At 47.1% G+C, this 18,428-nt stretch overlaps 1 protein-coding gene across 1 annotated transcript in view; it reads left to right on the forward strand.

The window, feature by feature from the left end:
* The window catches only part of LOC105191454 (adenylate cyclase type 6), a 105,315-nt gene that overhangs the window by 22,436 nt on the left and 64,451 nt on the right, over positions 1-18,428 (forward strand). The window contains exons 2-4 of the mRNA XM_025297145.1: positions 6,214-6,409; positions 13,707-13,973; positions 17,774-17,932. Of these exons, the coding sequence (XP_025152930.1) occupies positions 6,329-6,409; positions 13,707-13,973; positions 17,774-17,932 (507 nt within the window). The 5' untranslated portion in view covers positions 6,214-6,328. The remainder of the gene's footprint in view (positions 1-6,213; positions 6,410-13,706; positions 13,974-17,773; positions 17,933-18,428) is intronic.

Genomic DNA, 18,428 nt, shown 5'->3' on the forward strand with positions numbered 1-18,428 from the left:
ATTCATTGTACCTAATATGATTTGCATTATCAAGTTTTAACCAAACAATTTTTGAGTGTCATTTCCAAATATAAAGATGTTTGCATTGACAAAACACTTCAGATCGCTTGAATATATTTGTAAAATGCTATAGAAACTGTCCTGTTTTTAGCAGTCAATAAATAGTTGTAAAATTAACGTGACATGCAACTTTTCTCTTTAACACTGCTTTGTGTCTTGTCACCTTGTGATATTCATTTTATGTTTCTTTTCCGAAATATTTTACAAGTATGCTCGAGCGATCTAAAATATTATTTCATGCAAATATCTTTTTATTTGGAAATCAGATGAAAGAATTCTCAGCGTGTCATTTCTTATTTCTAATGTCATCATCCAACATAGCCGTGGCGAGTAATTAGGAGCCATAATTTGAAAAAAAAAAGAACGTAATAAGGATTCCATAAGATAACTCTAAAATAAGGACCTGACTATGAATTCTTACCGAGGTCCTGATATCCACGCTGCGTTACATGACTTATTAGGACCCGATAGTATTTACCTTATTGAGACCTGATGTCCAAATAGAGGTTAACCTGATCAGGACCATGGGATAAATTTCTAGTCGGGAAATTAATGTTTTGTCCGAACATTTTCACGTCAATGTAGCGATGCAGAGATAACTCCTTCGGACGTCGACTCACCGATGGCTCTGTTTGAATTCCGCACGTGCGACCACGAATTGCAGCAGGCGTTCCCGAGAGCATCAGCGAGTCGCGCTCTTGAAAGATCCGAGGGATCTTCGCGCCGGGTATTTCGCGCACGTCGATAACGAAAAAAACCCCGTCCGAAACGTTACGAATGAATGAGGGCGAACTGTGTTACACCGTGTACGTGTGTGTGTGTGTGTGTATGTGTGTGTGATCGAATCACGCTCTAGCGCGCGAAAGAGTTCGTTTCTCTTTCTCGCGCGCGGCGGTGCGCTATCGCATCTCGCGCATTATGACAGAGAAACTGTGCCATCGCGCGGCGAGTTTTCAACGTTACATACACACGTCACGTCCCATGTAGCGACGTAATCGAAGCCGGGTCGGTGTAATGTATGCAAACATGCAAGGTGCGCGGCGCGGCGCGACGCGGCGCGGTGGAGACGCGACGCCGCAATATACGGTAATTTATTCCGTTTAAGATTTCGCGGTCTAGCGGATTAGACGGGACGATAAGGAGAGCCGACGTGTCCGACGATGACGTCGTCGTCGTCGACGACGACGACGACGTCGACGACGACGATGGCGATTTAACATGTAGCGTTAGCATGGAGCGCGCGCGCGACAGCCGTAATGCAAGCTGACGTCTCCGCGCGTCCAATCATAATTATTATTCACGGACTCAATTAGTGCGTCACGTCGTTAACGAGCTTGGCCGCGGCGCAGCCGGACTGTAGCTTCGATTTAACAATGTCGCTTCATCGAGGTCCCGTGCGCTGCTTTGATAATTAATTAATTAATCCGTCGTTAGGGCCACGCACTGCGACGCCCGCTGATCAATTGTCACGACACTTCCGCTACTTTTGTCCGCATAGATGCGATCGCGAAGCTCTAATCTCGCTTCATTCATACTCATTGTCCATTGTCCGCGGTTAATCCGCCGGGTCGGCGCGGCGGCGCGGCGGCACGGCGGAGCGACCGGCCGGGCGATTTTACTCGGCCGACAATAAGCAACAGAATTGATAAACGCGCGCGGCATCGAAAACGGCGGCGCGCGACGAATGACCTCGAGTTTCGAACGTGATGAATTTGTGCGCGACAAATTTTTGCGAAGCTGCAAATCCGCGCTATGTCACGAAATCGGGCAAAAATTCGCAGTCTTGTTCATGCAACGACGAGCCCGGTCAAAAGTCACCTCGCGCGCGATAGTGTGGAAACAAAAACCGTAACAATGTTGATAATAACGAACTGCGGTAATTGACAAGCTCATGGAGAACTTCCGCGAAACTGCAGAATTCGCGCGCTGCGCGCGCGTGCGTGTGGCAATCGGGAAAAATTTCATAAACTTTCATGCGCGCGACGAGCTCGATTTTAAAAAATAATCGTTTCGCGGTGCGATGACGCGATGACATCGATGAAAACGGCAACAGCGGTTGAGCTAACGACAGACCGCGGTGAACACTTGTGTGAAACTGTGGAATTCTATGGTCGCGCAGAAATCGGCAGAAATCCGAGCGAAATCTTCAGCGTCGTTTCGCACTGTAACAGCGACGACGCGCGCGTTGTGATATAATCGGGCCGCAACGTTACACGAAGCGCAGCGAACAAACTTGCAGGCCAAGCTGCACACGAGTCGTTTGAGTGCAAATTGCCGGTCAATTGTTGAAAGTCAGTCGGCGCCCAAGGGTCGGTCGGAGTTGACGGCAGGGCGCAGGGCTCGATAACGGGTTCGATGATAGCGAGGAGACAAGAAGCCAGTCGCGAGTAACGCTCGCGCCGACTGATCGAGCCAGACGATTCAAGGGCCGGTTGCTCCAACTTCTTGATAAGTTAACTGATAGTTCAATCATGTGTTTATCTTTGTTCTTCCTTCAATTTAACCCTTTAACGCCCGATCTTTTTACAAGTGTTTTAAGAATAAAATTTGAGTTTTTTGAGTTTTTTTGAACTGAGGCTATAAGTAGCGATAACCAAAAAAATACCCGAATTTTATATCTACGAAACATTACCTTTCCATGCAGAAACTACTCCCAGAAGCGAAAAATACGCCTGATCGGTTAAACTTTTTTTTTAGTTTTAATAATTTTATATCATACTTAATGGTTGGAAAAATTCCTCGAAACATAAAACTCATATTCAGAACTTGATTTTTATTTACCCGAAATGGAACTGCATAAAGCGTCGAGAGATGCAGAGGAGAATTTTGCAGGTTCTGCAAATTATTTTTGTCCTGCTTTGCTTCCCTTTCGAGCTGCACAATTGACAACGTCAATTTTTTACAGTTTTCCTTAACAGGCATGTGCTTGTTGTAACGCTTTCTGATGTACAAGAAACGAAAACTAACAATCGACTTTTGAACGGAAAATGTAAGGTAATAATAGTCTACTTCTGAACGATAAATAAATTTGTATTTTTTTTGTAAATATAACGGTAAAAATGATAAACATGGACACACTCAGAGATGGTTATTCAGATGGAAAAACCGTGAAACAATTACACGGAAAATCAACATCAATCGTTCACTTCTGAATAAATGAGTACACGAGGTTCCCGCTTTTCGTTTTTTGGTTTTCGTTAGTTTGGTTTTTTTATCGTTCGTTTTTTGTTTATTGGTAAATATGACTTGGATCCTAAAAGCATATACGAAATGAGCAACCTATACAGAGAGAAATGAAGGATAATCTATACGACATAACTCTGATAATCAGCTTGACATTTTTCAGCTGAAACTTTACTATATTTGTGAGTGAAGTTTATCATTCAGAGCGTCAAGCTTACTATTTCAGAAGAATATCTTATAGGTCAGCATTTAGATAGTCAATCGTCCCTTCATTTTCCGCCGCATAAAAAACTGTAGTTCACCAGATTTCACGAAAATAGGTTGATTTCTTGATTCTCGTGACCACCATATTGGATTCCCCATTTTGAATTTCTGTATTCTTTTAATTTCACATTTTGCATCTGAGAAAGCTTCCAAATGTATAAAATTATAACAGACATCAATCTATTCATTTATAGTGCACTTCTGAATGTCAGTAACAATGCTAACTACGCTAACCTACTTGGAATTTGACAAAATATGTTATCGTTAAAACTGAGCTAAAAACAGACTAATCTACATACAATCTACATACAATCTATATACTATCTTTCAGAAGAAGAATTCACCTTTACGGTGCAGGTGCAAAGAAAACGAAAATATCTTCTTTTTCGACCAAGTTATGGATTCTTAAATGCGTTTCTGGTAACTACAGTTACCAGTAGGCGTTAAAGGGTTAAACGAAGACGGACATGATTTAAGTATCAGTTAACTTACCAAGGAGTTGATGGAACAACCTGCTCCAAGTCCAATCGAGAGGCGCGACAGTCAGCGTCGCGATTTGTAACGCGACATTTTTGAGCGCTCGCAAGGGTGATAGGCCCGCGCGATCGAGTACGACCCCGGCGATCTCCTCTCGCGCGAGAACTCCGAATCAATCAAAGCACACCCGAGGGATGCCCGAGGGATGAAAGAACAGCGGGACAGTTGGAACAAACAATGGCCGACACGCGCGCGCTCGCACGGCCGCGCGGAACGTTATCCTTCGGCCATCGATCTCAGACTCGCGCGAGCTCGCTGACGCTTCGGAATGAGCAATTTCGTGTCCGCATGCGACCGTAATGAAGGGTACATCTCGAATTTCGCAGCGCGGCAACGACGGCTGCAGCGATTGTGCGCTTTCGTCACGAGCGAAGCCGCGCCGCGGACGTTATAAATTTCAAGCCGACCAGATTCGCGCGCATCGATCGCCGTGCTCGCCGTTGTAAGCGCACTCTCGCCTCGTTACAAGCTGCGTTACGAGCCCAGTCCATGCACGCGATAATTGTGCGTCCGCGCACTGTCCGCGCGTGCCGACGGCTTCAATTAGTCACGTTCGCGTTTACGGATGTTGTTTACAAGTGAGCTGCACGCTGCACAGTTCTCTTGGCAAGAGAATCTATGGGAAATAGAGTCGTATCAATGCTACGTCACAGTATAAGAAAAAACAGTACTCGGCTCACTCGGTGGCGGTGCTTTTGATCTCAGGTGCTACAAGACCGCCATGTTATTGTGCGCGGGTTATAATTATAATTTGAATGACAATGAACAGGAGCTGAAACAGATTTATTACTGTTTTTTCAATTGACTTACTGTCAAATCTATAATATACCTTATAAAATAATATAAAAATATGAAATATTAATAATATGTTAATAATATTATAATTAATGATATATAGCATATTACTAATTATAATATAGAAAGACGTATATATATACAGGGTGCTAAATTTCAAACGAGAACAGTCTCGAAAAAAATCTCGAAAACTAAATGATATTGAGGTCCGCCTTTTTCTTATATCGTATTGTTTCGAAGGGGACATATTTTGATTAAAGCAAAATTTAACACTTTGCAAATTTAAATTTGCACTTTTGCAGTTTATTATACAACATTTATACCCACTTCTTTCATTCATTTTACTGACTTTAATAAAATAACGATATTATATTAAAAATTCGGTCATATGGTTAATCATGGGCTTACACTTACACATTTTGACAGCTATTGGCCGCCATATTGTCCATATTGTCGGTTGTGCAGTTCGGTCATGCGCGACAAACGACCGTTCGCACTATTTTGTATTGAGTGAACCTACTGTTCTTTCTTATACTATGGCTACGTATTAATTAATTGTGTAAATTCCGCTTCCGCGGAATGACCTCTCGAGCGTCATCTCAGGGAACACATTATCCGGTATTTTCAGATAAACAGCAGAAGACGAGAACGCGTCTTTCGCGAGCGTCGGCGCTTTTCCCTCGCGGCTTGTCGCAACTCGCGTGAAATGCAGAAGGAACATGCATCTCGGACGAGACAATTCGTGTCGCGGTTTCAAGTTTTCCTTCCCGCACGGCAACAGCGGCAGAGAGAGAGAGAGAGAGAGAGAGAGAGAGAGAGAGAGAGAGGGGGGGACGGTTTGGAATTATTCGTCTAGACACGCGATGTAGGATCTCATGAATTCTGGTTAAGCAGCGGACGAATTTTCTCGCTGAGAGCGAGACTGGACGCGTGTGAAATCGTCCCAAGACGCGGCCGGTGCGAATTATCCGCGTAATGATTATGCCGCCTGCGGGAGGGCAGATTGCTGCCGCAAGACTGCGCATACGACTGCGATCGCTCGAACGCGACCTTTCACGGAAACGTCGGCGCGCGTCCGACGAGCTTGAGGTTCGCTCGGTCTGAAAATTTGCAAATTCTTTTACATTTTCTCCGTGCGCGAAGCTGCTAGCTGAGGGCGCGACGCGGCGGAAGAACTCCGCTCGCGGCGAGCGGGTTGTTGCCGATCGCTCCGAAGGCTCCTCGAAGTACCTCGAGACGCGCTATTAATTAACTTAAGACACGATCGGAGCACTCGCCGTTTTAATTAAGCGAAGCGACCGCGCGCGCGCGCGCGCGCGTCTCGCCGGAGGACAGGACAACCTTGTTACAGATAACTTTTCTTTTTGTCCATAGGAGAAACATGAAGTAGCGGACAACGGCGCACCGTTGTCCCCGTCCTCCCCCCGGCCCCACCCCCACTTTCCCCCGGCGGGGCTTTCCAGCGTCTGCAAGAGGAGAAGTCGGCGACATGGAGAAATACGGCGTGGATTTCCCGAAACGGGAGTGGAGCCACAGGCTGAGCCTTCGCGGCAGCCGAAGGACGCACGAGGTAAATCGTTCTGTCGGGGATCGCCCTTTCTCTCCTGCTTTATCATCCGCGGCGGGAGGAGAGTGGTACACGCACGCACGATAACGAGGGAGAGCGAGGGTGCCGGAGGCTCGCGAGGTGCGTTCCCGCGCTCGCGACTACGCTCCGACTGGCCGAAACTCGGCAAGCACGCGTGCATTCTCGCCTGCATTATTCATAAACGCAGCTTCCCGCCGACTAAACATTTATGCAGACGCGCGATATGGCGCGAGCCAGCGCCACTTGAGCGTGCGCTGCTCTCACGTGTCGCCGATGTAACGAAATGTCACTGATAAAAGGACGAATTAAACAAATGCGCGCGCTCGCCGCATTACCATAAACCGGCGGGCGTAATTGCTTTATTTCACGGTGTCTACCGACACCGATAATTACGCAGCCACCACGGATAAAACTCGACCGTGTGACTATGCGTATCTGCAATTAAGTTGATGCTGTTATCACTATGTATTAATATTAATGCCAATAAATATATATGTCCGAAGGACGCACCGTCATTTTACATCTACGCGCATGCATAACGAGCGCGAGCGCGCGCGCGCGCGCGCGCAATGCAGTTATGAAAATCGTTATTACAAAATGAGACGAGCGGCAATAACAACAGCCTTTTGCGCAAAATTTACGTCGCGCAGCCTGTCATGAAAACGCGAAAACACGCGCGGGGATTCGTGCGTAGCCTGAAGCATCGTTTTCTCGTCGAACGGGCCGGGTCGGGAGAGAGAGAGAGAGAGAGAGGGAGGGAGGGAGGGAGAGAGAGAGAGAGGGAGAGAGAGAGAGAGAGAGTGACGTCATCGCGCGTCGTCGTAACGACACTTTCGTTCGTTGCACGTGTTACGCGCCAATTGCCCCGGCGGATCAAGGCCCGATGGATATTTTTTCGTCGCGAAGAACCGCGAGGGGAGGATGATCGATCTCCGGCGGATGTAACCCTCTCATTACGGCTCCACGAGATACATATATATTCGGCGGGATAACAACGTGCCAGGTGGTGCGTTAGCAACCCCTCGCGGGCCACAATACATCGCACGCATACGTCGGGGACAACGGAGACGTATGGCGCCCGATGCTCGGCGTGTTTAGCATTTCATCCGCGTTTCGTCAAAAGACAGCGAACGTCCATTAGCGCGCGTCTCGCTCGTTTTATTGTCGGCGGTTATATGTTCGAGGCCGGCGGGGGGGGGGGGGGAGCGACTGTGTCGAAGTTTCACGTCGGCAGATACGAATGTGTCTTCGGTTGACTTTCGCTCTGAAATGCACAGCGCGTCGGATTCACCGCGGCTGATCAGCCTGACTCGTAAAAACGCCATCGTAATCTCGTATTACGCGGACGGGTGGAGAGACATTTCAGCTCACCGTGTCTTTCTCTCCCCTCTCTCTCTCTCTCTCTCTCTCTCTCTCTTTCTTGCTTTCTTTCTACTTCACTCGCGGCTACATCGCGATTTAATGCTCCCGCAGCGAGCGCTGCGACACTTCAGCCGAGGAATGCGCGTAATGCCTTAATACTCACTCGGGCAAGTATTTTCCGAGCAGCCCGTGAAAAACAACCCCCGCGACAACTGCATTTTGTCCCGGACGCGCGTGTAATCCAACGGCCGGTGCACACAGCTAACCGCGGGCCGCGCGTGAACACAGGTACGCGCGCGCAGAACATGCATGTGCGGGATATCGCATATGAGACGTTCCTGCGTGCAAAAACTCGCCTTAAATGCATTTCACGCCGCGCGATTCCATTCGCGCCAGCGACGCGGTGAAATGCTCGCCGCCGATCGATTAACGCGCGCGCTTCGTAACTCGTCGACATAATGATCTCGCATTCCACGGAGAAAGCAAGAGAGAGAAAGAGAGAGAGAGAGAGAGAGGAGAGAGAGAGAGAGAGAGAGAGAGAAAGGAAGAGAGGGAGCACGGCGCAGGAGAAATTTGCGAAAAGCGTAAAAATGAGGGGGCGACGCGCGTCTTGCTGTGGACGGACAATTTCGCGCCCGGCAACTCGCGTCTCGTTTCGCCGCATCGTATTTTCGTAGCGTCGCGTCTCCCGAGTGCATCCCTGTTATTCTCCGTAATTACGCACGCACTGCGCGCTCGCTTATCCAGCGACACGCGACGCAAAACTGCGAGCGATTAATTTCCGCATTATCTCGGCCCTTCCCGTCCCACGATATTGCGTCCCGTGATAATGAATTATTCTACATAACGGTCGCGACAAATTGCGCTTTTCCCATTTCTCCCACGAGCGCGCATTCTTTTCTTTCGTTCGTGGGTGCATCCAGCTGGCGCGTAAATGGCTCTTTTTAATCTTTCCGCCGTGATACGTTTTCCATTCTTTGCATTCGTCCGCCGGTCACGTACGGACCGTTTATCGGTGAAATTGCGCAAGACGTGCTCTTCACTCGCGGTTTCACTGCTATGTGTGTACGCGTGATGTACATTATAAGATCGATTTATACGCCTTCTTTTCCCCTACCCTGCTTTCCGCCACCCCTTCCGAGAGACCGCTGCTTCGGTGTGCCGCCGTATTCGCCGATGTATTCGGCGCAGCATACTTTACGCCGACTACGCCGGTGGATTACCATTAGCGCTGTTCCCTTCGCATTTCGCAATTCATCGTATTTTGTGTTCACTCTCTCATATTTCGCGCGCTAATTTAATTTGCTAAAAATCGTACGTTTATTAGCCGCCAGAATATTTTTTGTCCAGAGCGACGATATAATTATATGGCGATGTGACCGGCGTGTGTCTCCAGGCACTCTCTTTAATTATGCATGCCGTGTTCTGTTAATAAAGCGAGTGTAGTCACTTGTCCGCGAAAAATTCAGACTCTCGAGTCTGGCCGCAAGGTGAGACGGTGTCCGGTCAATTTCACAATTTCTACACTCTTACGTCTGAATTTGTCACACCGCGCTCAGATGACCGAAATCAGTATAGGGTGGACGAGATGCGCTCCTTCGAGGAAGATTATTCGTAATACTTAGTAGAGATGTGCGCATCAAGAATTTTTGTGTCGAATCGAGTCGAATCTCATTTTTTAAATTCGAATTCGAATCGAATCGAGTGAGATCTAATCGAATCATTAAAAAATTTAACATGACTATTAAACATGCAAATAATGATGGGAGATTTTGAAATATGACAGGGAACATTAATATTGTAACGTCATCTTAAAGTAAAACATATATTTAAAAAATTAAAGTAGCTTATAATTAAGTCATTAATTATAAGTTGAGTTAATTACAAGTTAAGGCTTCAAATATAGAGACCCGGATGGCCCGTTTTGTAGCTGATGCACGCAAACGAGAATATACATATTTGATTCCTATTCGAATTATTCGGATTCGAATCATAGGGATTCGGACTCGAATCGAATCGAATCTAATGTAATTCGATTCGATTCGAGTTCGAATATGTCGCACTAATATTTAGCTCTAATATTTAGCATACCCTCCCCGTCGTTTACAAATGGCGCACGTGCACACGCTGTTGGAGCGAATAACGAACGTCTCGAGTCGGACGCGTCGAGAAAACAGGAGCGACATTAGCGGACGAGTCCGGCAGCTTGCATCCGCGCGGGCTTCTTTGACTAATCAGCAGGAGCCAAGTCCGCGGCCAAGTCGTCGTTGAATAATTTAAGAGCGCGACCCGCTCGCGACGGTAATTGCCGCAGTCGGTCGACGAGGAGGCCGAGTGGAGCTCGTAAACGCGTGATCGATTATGAAACGATGCTTTATGCAAGGCGAAAGAGGCTTAATTAGAGAGCTAATCGAAACGTACGGGCGAAAAGTTCGGGCCACTTCGTACGGAAATGTTGAACGAGTGTCAATATAGTGCGAGATCCATACGTATATATACATACGTATAGTCGGAACGCTAAATATAATTAGAGAGGTTCTTCTCTCTTTCTCTCTCTCTCTCTCTCTCTCGCGCGCGCGCGCGCGCGCGCGCTTCCTGCGAGTTTCCGTTTTTATTCAGCCGTATAATTTCTCGACCGAGAGTCTCCGCGCTTTTAATTTCATATTTTTTATATGTTTGCACACCGCCGGACCTTATACACATAGCAGGTCGTATAATTAACACCAAGCCCGCGCTGGTGCCACGGTATCGGTGTGTTCCGCGCGATCAACCGGACGTGATCCTTTTATTCAATAAATAGAAATTAATTCCGCCGTGCTCGCGGCGTGATTCAAGTTTAGCGACAAGAAAATGCGAAATGGATGCAATCATTGCGCGCAATCTAGGACAATCGATAACCGCGTCGATGTAAAGGATATTGCGCTAGTTTTCGCTTAATCAACGAAGTGCGATGCGTCGGAAGATGACAAAAAAACACACACACACACACACACATACGTGCGCGCACACAGAAAAATGAAGAAGCGCGCTCGACAAGGAAAGAGCGAAATTCCGCGGACGAATGGGAACAATACGCGCACGTTATTTTTTCTCCCTCTTCGTAAAACCCGCGAGCGCGCTTATTCGCGTTCGCGTTTAACGAGGACGCGCGCATAAATTGGAAACATTGGAAACGCGTATCGAATTCGCCGAATGGAAGCGCGACAAAGAAACGAGACCGGGTAGATCGGACGAACGAATTTCTCTCTTTGGATATTTTTTTCAAAATGTCATTAACGAAATCCGCGAGCGTGCGTATGTCTATCTGTCTATCTGTCTGTCTGTCTGTCTGTCAGAATGGCACTTGGCACGGCGGCCGGCGACGCTCAAGTGGTACATGTCAGCGGCTGCGCCGACACGAAAGTCGCCCGGCTCACGAAAGCGGAGTAACATCGGGCGGGGCGGGTTCCGTGTTCCTTCTGAGAATACCGTCAGTCACAATAGAGCAATTTCGGTAATGCGCGACATCGAAAAAGCACACGTCACGAACGTCGTCATCGGCGAGGGCCCGGCGAGGGAGTTGTCGAATCGCGCGTTTTCCCCGAGATACTCGATAAAATCATCCCCCGTCCCGGCCGACGACGTCAGACCAAATAAAGGCTCGACTGAATTACATACACTTTGATCCGCTTTAAGCGAAACTTCCTTCGAGCGAGAGACTTAAAAACGATATGATAATTGCGTTTGCTCTTAAAACTCGATATTCCGCCTCGCTCTCCTCACGGGAGGGAGAGGGGGGGGAGAGAGACGTCCCCGAAGATCGTTTTAATTTCATGCTCAGCACGCGGAATGCTAATTAAGCTGCGAGCGCGTAGTCGATCCTCCTCCTCGCCGCGTCCCGTGTAGGGGGCGGTACAATTAAATCAGCTCTGAATAATTTAGCGCGATTTGCTTGCGGATCGCGATAAAAGGCGACCGCTCGTACGGGAGGCACGTACGTGCACACGTATTTACGCGAGCTTGCACGCCTGTAATACCGAAGCTGCTCGCGCTTGTTCCGTTGTTCCGGCCGCGCGCACTTATGCACCGCTGCACAGAACGCGGCATCGAGAGGAGAGAGAGAGAGAGAGAGAGAGAGAGAGAGAGGGAGGGAGGCGCATTGGAGAGACGGCGCAAAGAATCGCGGAGGCGTAGAAAACGCGGAGGAATGGGAGCAGCGGCTTGTTTACGGGCTATGATTTCAATCCGCGTCCGTTCGGCAGGTTCGTCGTTCATCGATCCTGAAAAAGCTCCGTTGGCGAGAGCTGCCGCTACTCGTTCCGCAACGGCGACTCGTGTTCGCGTTATCGAGAACGACGACGGCGACGACGACGACGGTTACGCGATCGCGTGTGTGAATGGTTACGTGGTGAAATCCATGACAGCCGACACACTCGCGGATTTGCACAGCGTCTCCGAGTCACTTCGAGTCGGAAGTTTCAGCTCGGCTGGAATACCGAGCTGTTCCATACGGCAGCTGACTTTAGCGCGTTGACTACCACAGGACCGACAGCCCCGGTGTCGTGTAATATTGCATTATCGCAGTGATTTACGCATAAAACGCAAGCAAATTGCGCATGACAAGCGAGACATGTGCGGCCGCCGATCAAGCGACGAATATAGGGTGCATTTAATAATGTAAATTTTGCACGTTGCAGCAACGAGGTTCATGCGTGCGTAACCAGGAATTTTCTCACTTTTACGTACGGGCCTTCGTTATTTCTGCCATTCTCTTCTCTGTACAGTTTTTCAATATCGAGCAAAAATGTCACGTTGCGACTGAGACGACGCGCGATCGGCGCGGTCGATGGAAAAATGAAGTAAACGATTCTGGAAATCGCTCAGCTTTATCGGCGAACACAGAGCGCGAACAGAGAGCGAAGAGGGCGGGGGGAGGGGGATGAAAGGAGCGACGTGTGAAACGCTCGAGATCAGAGAAACAAGTGTATCTTGACGGGACTCTGACGCGACAGGTGTACAGCCTGCGGACGACGTCGTAGTATATTGCGCGACCTCGTCGCCTTCTCCTCCCCGCATTTCGCAATTTTCTCGCAAACTTGCGAAAATTCACGTAACGGGTGTCGACGACTTTCCTCCGACGTGGCTTGCTCTGTCGTGTTACGCTTGCCCCTTCCTCCGCTCCCCGCCCGGTCGTCTTGGAGAAAAAAACAAGAAGACACTTTCGCTGCTCGAGGCAACGTAAATAACGGTGACATAAGACTTTTTTCGAGCCGACGTTAAAAATATCCCTTCCGGCGAGGCAGAGAGAGAGAGAGAGAGAGAGAGACAGCGTCCCCGCGATGGCGGACATTGAATGGCGGCGTCGATATAATATTGTTTCGTATCGTTAAATTTTTCCCATGAGAATCTACGCGAGAATGTGCATGGAGCACGCGCGCTAATTCTGATATAATACCGGATTTCTTTCAAATAGGCTGCGAAAGTCCCTTATCTCGACCGGCTTGATTTCGCGCATTATTTCTTACATCAGAGTCGTAGCGATCGGAGATCATCGCCCGTCTACTTTCGATATATCCTGCCGACACATCTACCCGCGATTACGATACGCGTAATTAAGAAGATATGCGAGCGTTTCGCATCGCGCGCAAACGTACGTCCGCGTCGTGTTGAAATATCGCGTTGTGGATCGTTAAAAGCACTCGTTCTTATCGTCCACAGCAATTTTCGAGCTATCTCGGCCTCTTTCTCCCCTCCCCCTCTGTCTCTCTGTCTCTCGCACTCTCGTTCCCTCGTTCGTTTATCAGCCTCTGATAAAAGAGACATGATCTGATTACGAGCGTGTATTTCGCTAAGAAGATCGCTTTAATCAACGTCGAGTCGGAGACGCATTTTGCCAGTCGCCAGTCGTAACACGAGTCTCCTCTCTTTGTCCGGTCAGGGTGAAATCGGACCCAGGACAATAGCCGGGGTCCCAGGAGCCAGGGGCACCAGGAGATGGGCCAGTCTCAGGCAGCACGTGAGCAGCAATGACGGCGGCAAGCCCCGTGTCGAGTTGCTGTTCGATACGCCGGGCTCCAAGTCCACCACGCCGTCCTCGCAGCCGCACACCCCCAACACGCCGAAAACGCCGCACACCCCCATCAAAAAGTCCAACTGGGAGGTCATCGAGCACTTTACCGGCGCACCTCGTCCCTCCATCATCACGGTGAGTGCGCGTTTCTGCTCCTTCTGTTCTCTCTCTCTCTCTCACTCACTCTCTCTCTCTCTCTCTCTCTCACTCTCATTCTTTTTATTATCGGGAGCCGCGGTCCGAGAGTAAATTATTAACGACCCGAGTCGTGCGATACGGCACGGGCGCTCCGTTCGTACGCGCATCACGTTTCCCCATTACCGAACGGCGGGAGTCTTCAGCGGAGTGAAGTACGAATCGTTGAACAAAACGAACGTGGAAACAGGAAACGATGCGGAAAGGCGAAACCACTCTGCCGGATCCTTTTCCCTTTGATGCGCCTGCTCAATTTTCAAGATGGAGAGCAACGTGGCGCGTCACACACGGGACACGTACATTGCCGTCGGACATTGCCAATAAACGGCGCGCGGCCGGTTTGGTCGAGAGGCTACGACATGAATTCTGACCGCCAATCTGATTCTTCGATAGCTCTTCTCACTCGGCGGCTGCCGGGGCGCTGAGATTTTTCTCGCTTTACCGTGCGCCCAGGAAGAACCTCCGCAAAATGTGCCCGTTTTTCAGTCCCCGATTTTTAAATTAAATTTTATGCGAAATGACAGCTCATGATAAGACATTAATCACAAAAAAGTTTTACATTGAGCATACGATTGGTTTCAGAGATACAGAGGGTCAAAAGTAGTCACTACCTACCAAGGAAGTTTGACACTAATAACACGTTTTATCGCAGGAATTTTTGCGAAATTCAGTATCTATGGGTTCTTCGAGTTGCTTATTACGAATTCGATGTCAGATTTAAAAAATTCGAGATAACGGATGTAAAATATGGCGGACACAAATAGTGAAACAATTATTTACTTTTACTAGAACTGTTACGTTGTGGCTTTTTCGGCTAGCTGATTGCGAATTTTCTATCAGATTTACATTTATCTTCAGTGCAGGCGAGATGAAAAAGTTATCCAGCCAATGAAGGCAAGATAAAATTTGCAATAAAACTGTATCACGTTGTACGGAAACAAATGAAACGTCGTGAGCACTTTCAACTATTTCGGAGAGTTTTCATTTTTTGTGAAGAGTTAAACATTTGAGTCTTGTTTGATAATGAATGTAGTGTTTTCCTCTAATTATAATACTCAATACTTTAAAACCGTTAACTTCAGAACTGAATTTTTAGATAATTTTTATATCATTGGATATAATGATATGTAATTATAAAGAGTCACGGAAACTGCAATGAAAAAACACGTCTGCAATGAAAAATCTTCAAAATATAACAAATAAATAAAACTATCACGTTATCCTTTATGCATCATGTAACATATCAATTTGAATTTGATATTTTTTTTATGAAAAAACAATAAGAAAATACTTTTTCCACTCAAAAATTGTCATTGAAAAAATTACTTTCGAAAACCTAATAGAAAATTTGCAATCAGCTAGCCGTAAAAACCACAACATAACAGTTCCAATAAAAGTAAATGATTGTTTCACTACGTGTGTCCGCCATATTGCACTTGCCATTTTGAATTTTTAAAATCTGACATCAGATTTATAACTCAAAGAACCTATAGATAGCGAATTTTGCAAAAATTCGTGTGATAAAGCGTTATCAGTGTCATACTTTCTTAGTAGGTAGGTGACCACTTTGGCCCTCTACATCTTTGAAACCAATCGTATGCTCAACGTAAAACTTTTCTGTAATTAATGTCTCATCATGAACTATCTTTCGGCATAAAATTCGATTCCAAAATCGAGGACCGAAAAACGGGTAAAAAATCAACCCTTCTTGCGGAGATTCTTTGCGGCTTGTCGACCGAAGTGCATTAACGCGTCGTCGGGGCTTAATACGTGACAGCTAAAAACAGGATGAAAAAAGACAAAGAAAGACAAAAAAAGAAGAAAGCACGCGCGAATAAACAACGAGCGGCGCGAATTGTCGACGGGCGAGAAGAGTGCGCGGCGAATATACACTACTCAAAAAAATTATGGCATTAAAAAATATGCGCTGAATATTGCTCAACTTTGAACAATGATTACTCAGCGACAAATGGTCGTAAGACGATGATTTTCTTTTTAAATTAAAGGTTGAAGTCTCAACTTTAACATGCTTTCGGTTGATTTTAGATTCAATTGATTTCTACAGCGTGCGATCCCATAATCCAATGTTTCTGATTAAAAAATTTGCAAACTTTAACAAAACGCACAGGCTTGGGTAGTCTTTTTTCGAAAATACTATTTGCGGGAAATGGAAGTTTGATTCTTCCCCTTTAATTTAAAAAAAAATTCAAGTTTCTACAATTTTTTTTCGCGATTTTGCAACGTTTTAAAGAAACCCTTACATTTTCGTTACTGAAAGGGTTTGCGTAGCTACAATGTATGTTCAATAATCTTTGGCATTGGCACACTGCCGACTCCGGGGGATCTTTTCGTGGAGTTGTCATCTGTTGTCTTCCCTGTCCCTCTCGGGGTTGTAAACTACCTGTTTCCCGGAAATGTAAGCAAATTCGCGAAACCGCGGATTGGTTAATACCGAGTCGCCTCGCCACATTTGCGACGCCTTTGCGAAAAGCCTTCGCTCATAAGCGCAATAATTAGTGCTCTCTCGTTGAGCCTGAGACAATGGATGCATGTTTCTTTATCATAAAACACTACCATGAACTACCTTTTACACTTAAGTTTTACACTTGATGCAAAAATTCGGTATCCCATTAGGTAATGTCAAAGTTGGCAGTGATTTCCTACAAATTCTACCTTCAATAACGAAAATGTACGGGTTTCTTTAAAATGCTGTAAAATCGCGAAAAAAAATCGTAGAGTTGAATTTTTTTTTTTTAATGAAAGGGGAAAAATCAAACTTTCATTCCCCGCAAATGAAAATTTCGAAAAAATATTACCCAAGCCTGTGCGTTTTGTCAAGGTTGCAAATTTTTAAATCAAAAACATGCCATTGAATTATGAGATCGCACGCTATAGCAATGAATTGGAAATCTAAAATCAACCGAAAGCATGTTAAAGTTGAGACTTCCTTTAATTAAACCTTTAATTAAAAAAGAAAAGAAGTCATCGTCTTACAACCATTTGTCATTGAGTAATCATTGTTCAAAGTTGAGCAATTTTCAGCGCAAATTTTTTGATGCCATAATTTTTTTGAGTAGTCTATAAACCGATCCCCTCATAATATAACTCGCTATCGACAACGCGCGGCGCGTATATCTCGCGCGTGCATTCGATCATTCCCTCTCGAAACAAACAGAATTATCGTAACGGAAACTGCATGCGGCCTACGTACAAACAATCGAGCGGGCTGGGCAGCGATTATCGTATTATGTGCAAACACACAGCCCCGGTTGCCGTATGTGCTTTTCGTTAAATCACATTTATGCATTGCTGAATCGCGACACAGCCGCGCCACGTCGGCCGAAACTCGTCAAGAGCGCACACGAGACGACGCTTGTTGTTCCCGCTGAACTTTGGGAAATTGGAAAACACTCATCGTGTATTCTATAACATTTCGATGTCGCTTCATCGTTGCCTGACCGAGTCCAGAATTGCAATTTCATTCTCACGCTCTCTCAGCGGCTCATCGAGTCCTCGAAGCGTATCGAATCAGCCAGCAAGAGATCGCTGGAAATTCCACTCGCCAGCCAGCTTCACCTCTTCGCGTTCAACGAACGCGAATTATTCATCGATCACGTAATCCTTCTTTCGCGAGTTTCATATTAGCGGAACGTTACTAGACGTATGACCGAGACTTAATATCGACTACCCTATACACTCTCGAGGCAGCTCGTGCAAATTAATGCATGCACTGTTTGCAGATGGCCAGAGGATCAGAGGTCGGGGTGGGATCGACCAGCGGAAGGGAAACCATGGCGGAAGCTGCAACGAACGCGGGGATCACCCAGAGCACGCAGAAATGCGCGCTCAGCAGGTTCCTGAGTTCCTTGTGCGCCTCGCATCGCTTCAAGAATCTGCAGGTCAGAGACAGAGACAGGATGTCGCCTTTATCTTTTCTCCTCCTTCGTCTCACGCGTTCCTCCCTCAATCATCGCGTGTCGATCGACTCGCTTTCGTTTCGTTCGAGTCGTCGCGAGTTCGACAAGCCACCGCGGATTAAGCGTCGTAAGTCTACGGCGGTGACATTCGCCGGAGAACCGGCGAGCTCTTACTATGCAAATCGAATCGGAGATTAATCTAAGTTCATCATGCGGCGGCACGCACGAGCGAGCGAGGGAGCAAGAGAACGATCGATTGAGTAAGTGAGCAAGCGTATCGAGCGCTGCCGATTGACGTGCGCTGCGCTGCGTAGGAGTGCTAATGCGCGTCAAAGTTCGCCAACTCGGTGCTGCAAGCGAGAGAGAGAGAGAGAGAGAGGGAGAGAGAGAGAGAGAGAGAGGGAGAGGGAGAGAGAGAGAGAGAGAGGAAGGGAAGGGCCGAGAGAGCCGATACTAGCCGGTAATACAAAATCGCGCA

This window comes from Harpegnathos saltator, unplaced genomic scaffold, assembly GCF_003227715.2.
Source record: "Harpegnathos saltator strain DR-91 unplaced genomic scaffold, Hsal_v8.6 scaffold171, whole genome shotgun sequence".
Classification (NCBI taxonomy): domain Eukaryota; kingdom Metazoa; phylum Arthropoda; class Insecta; order Hymenoptera; family Formicidae; genus Harpegnathos; species Harpegnathos saltator.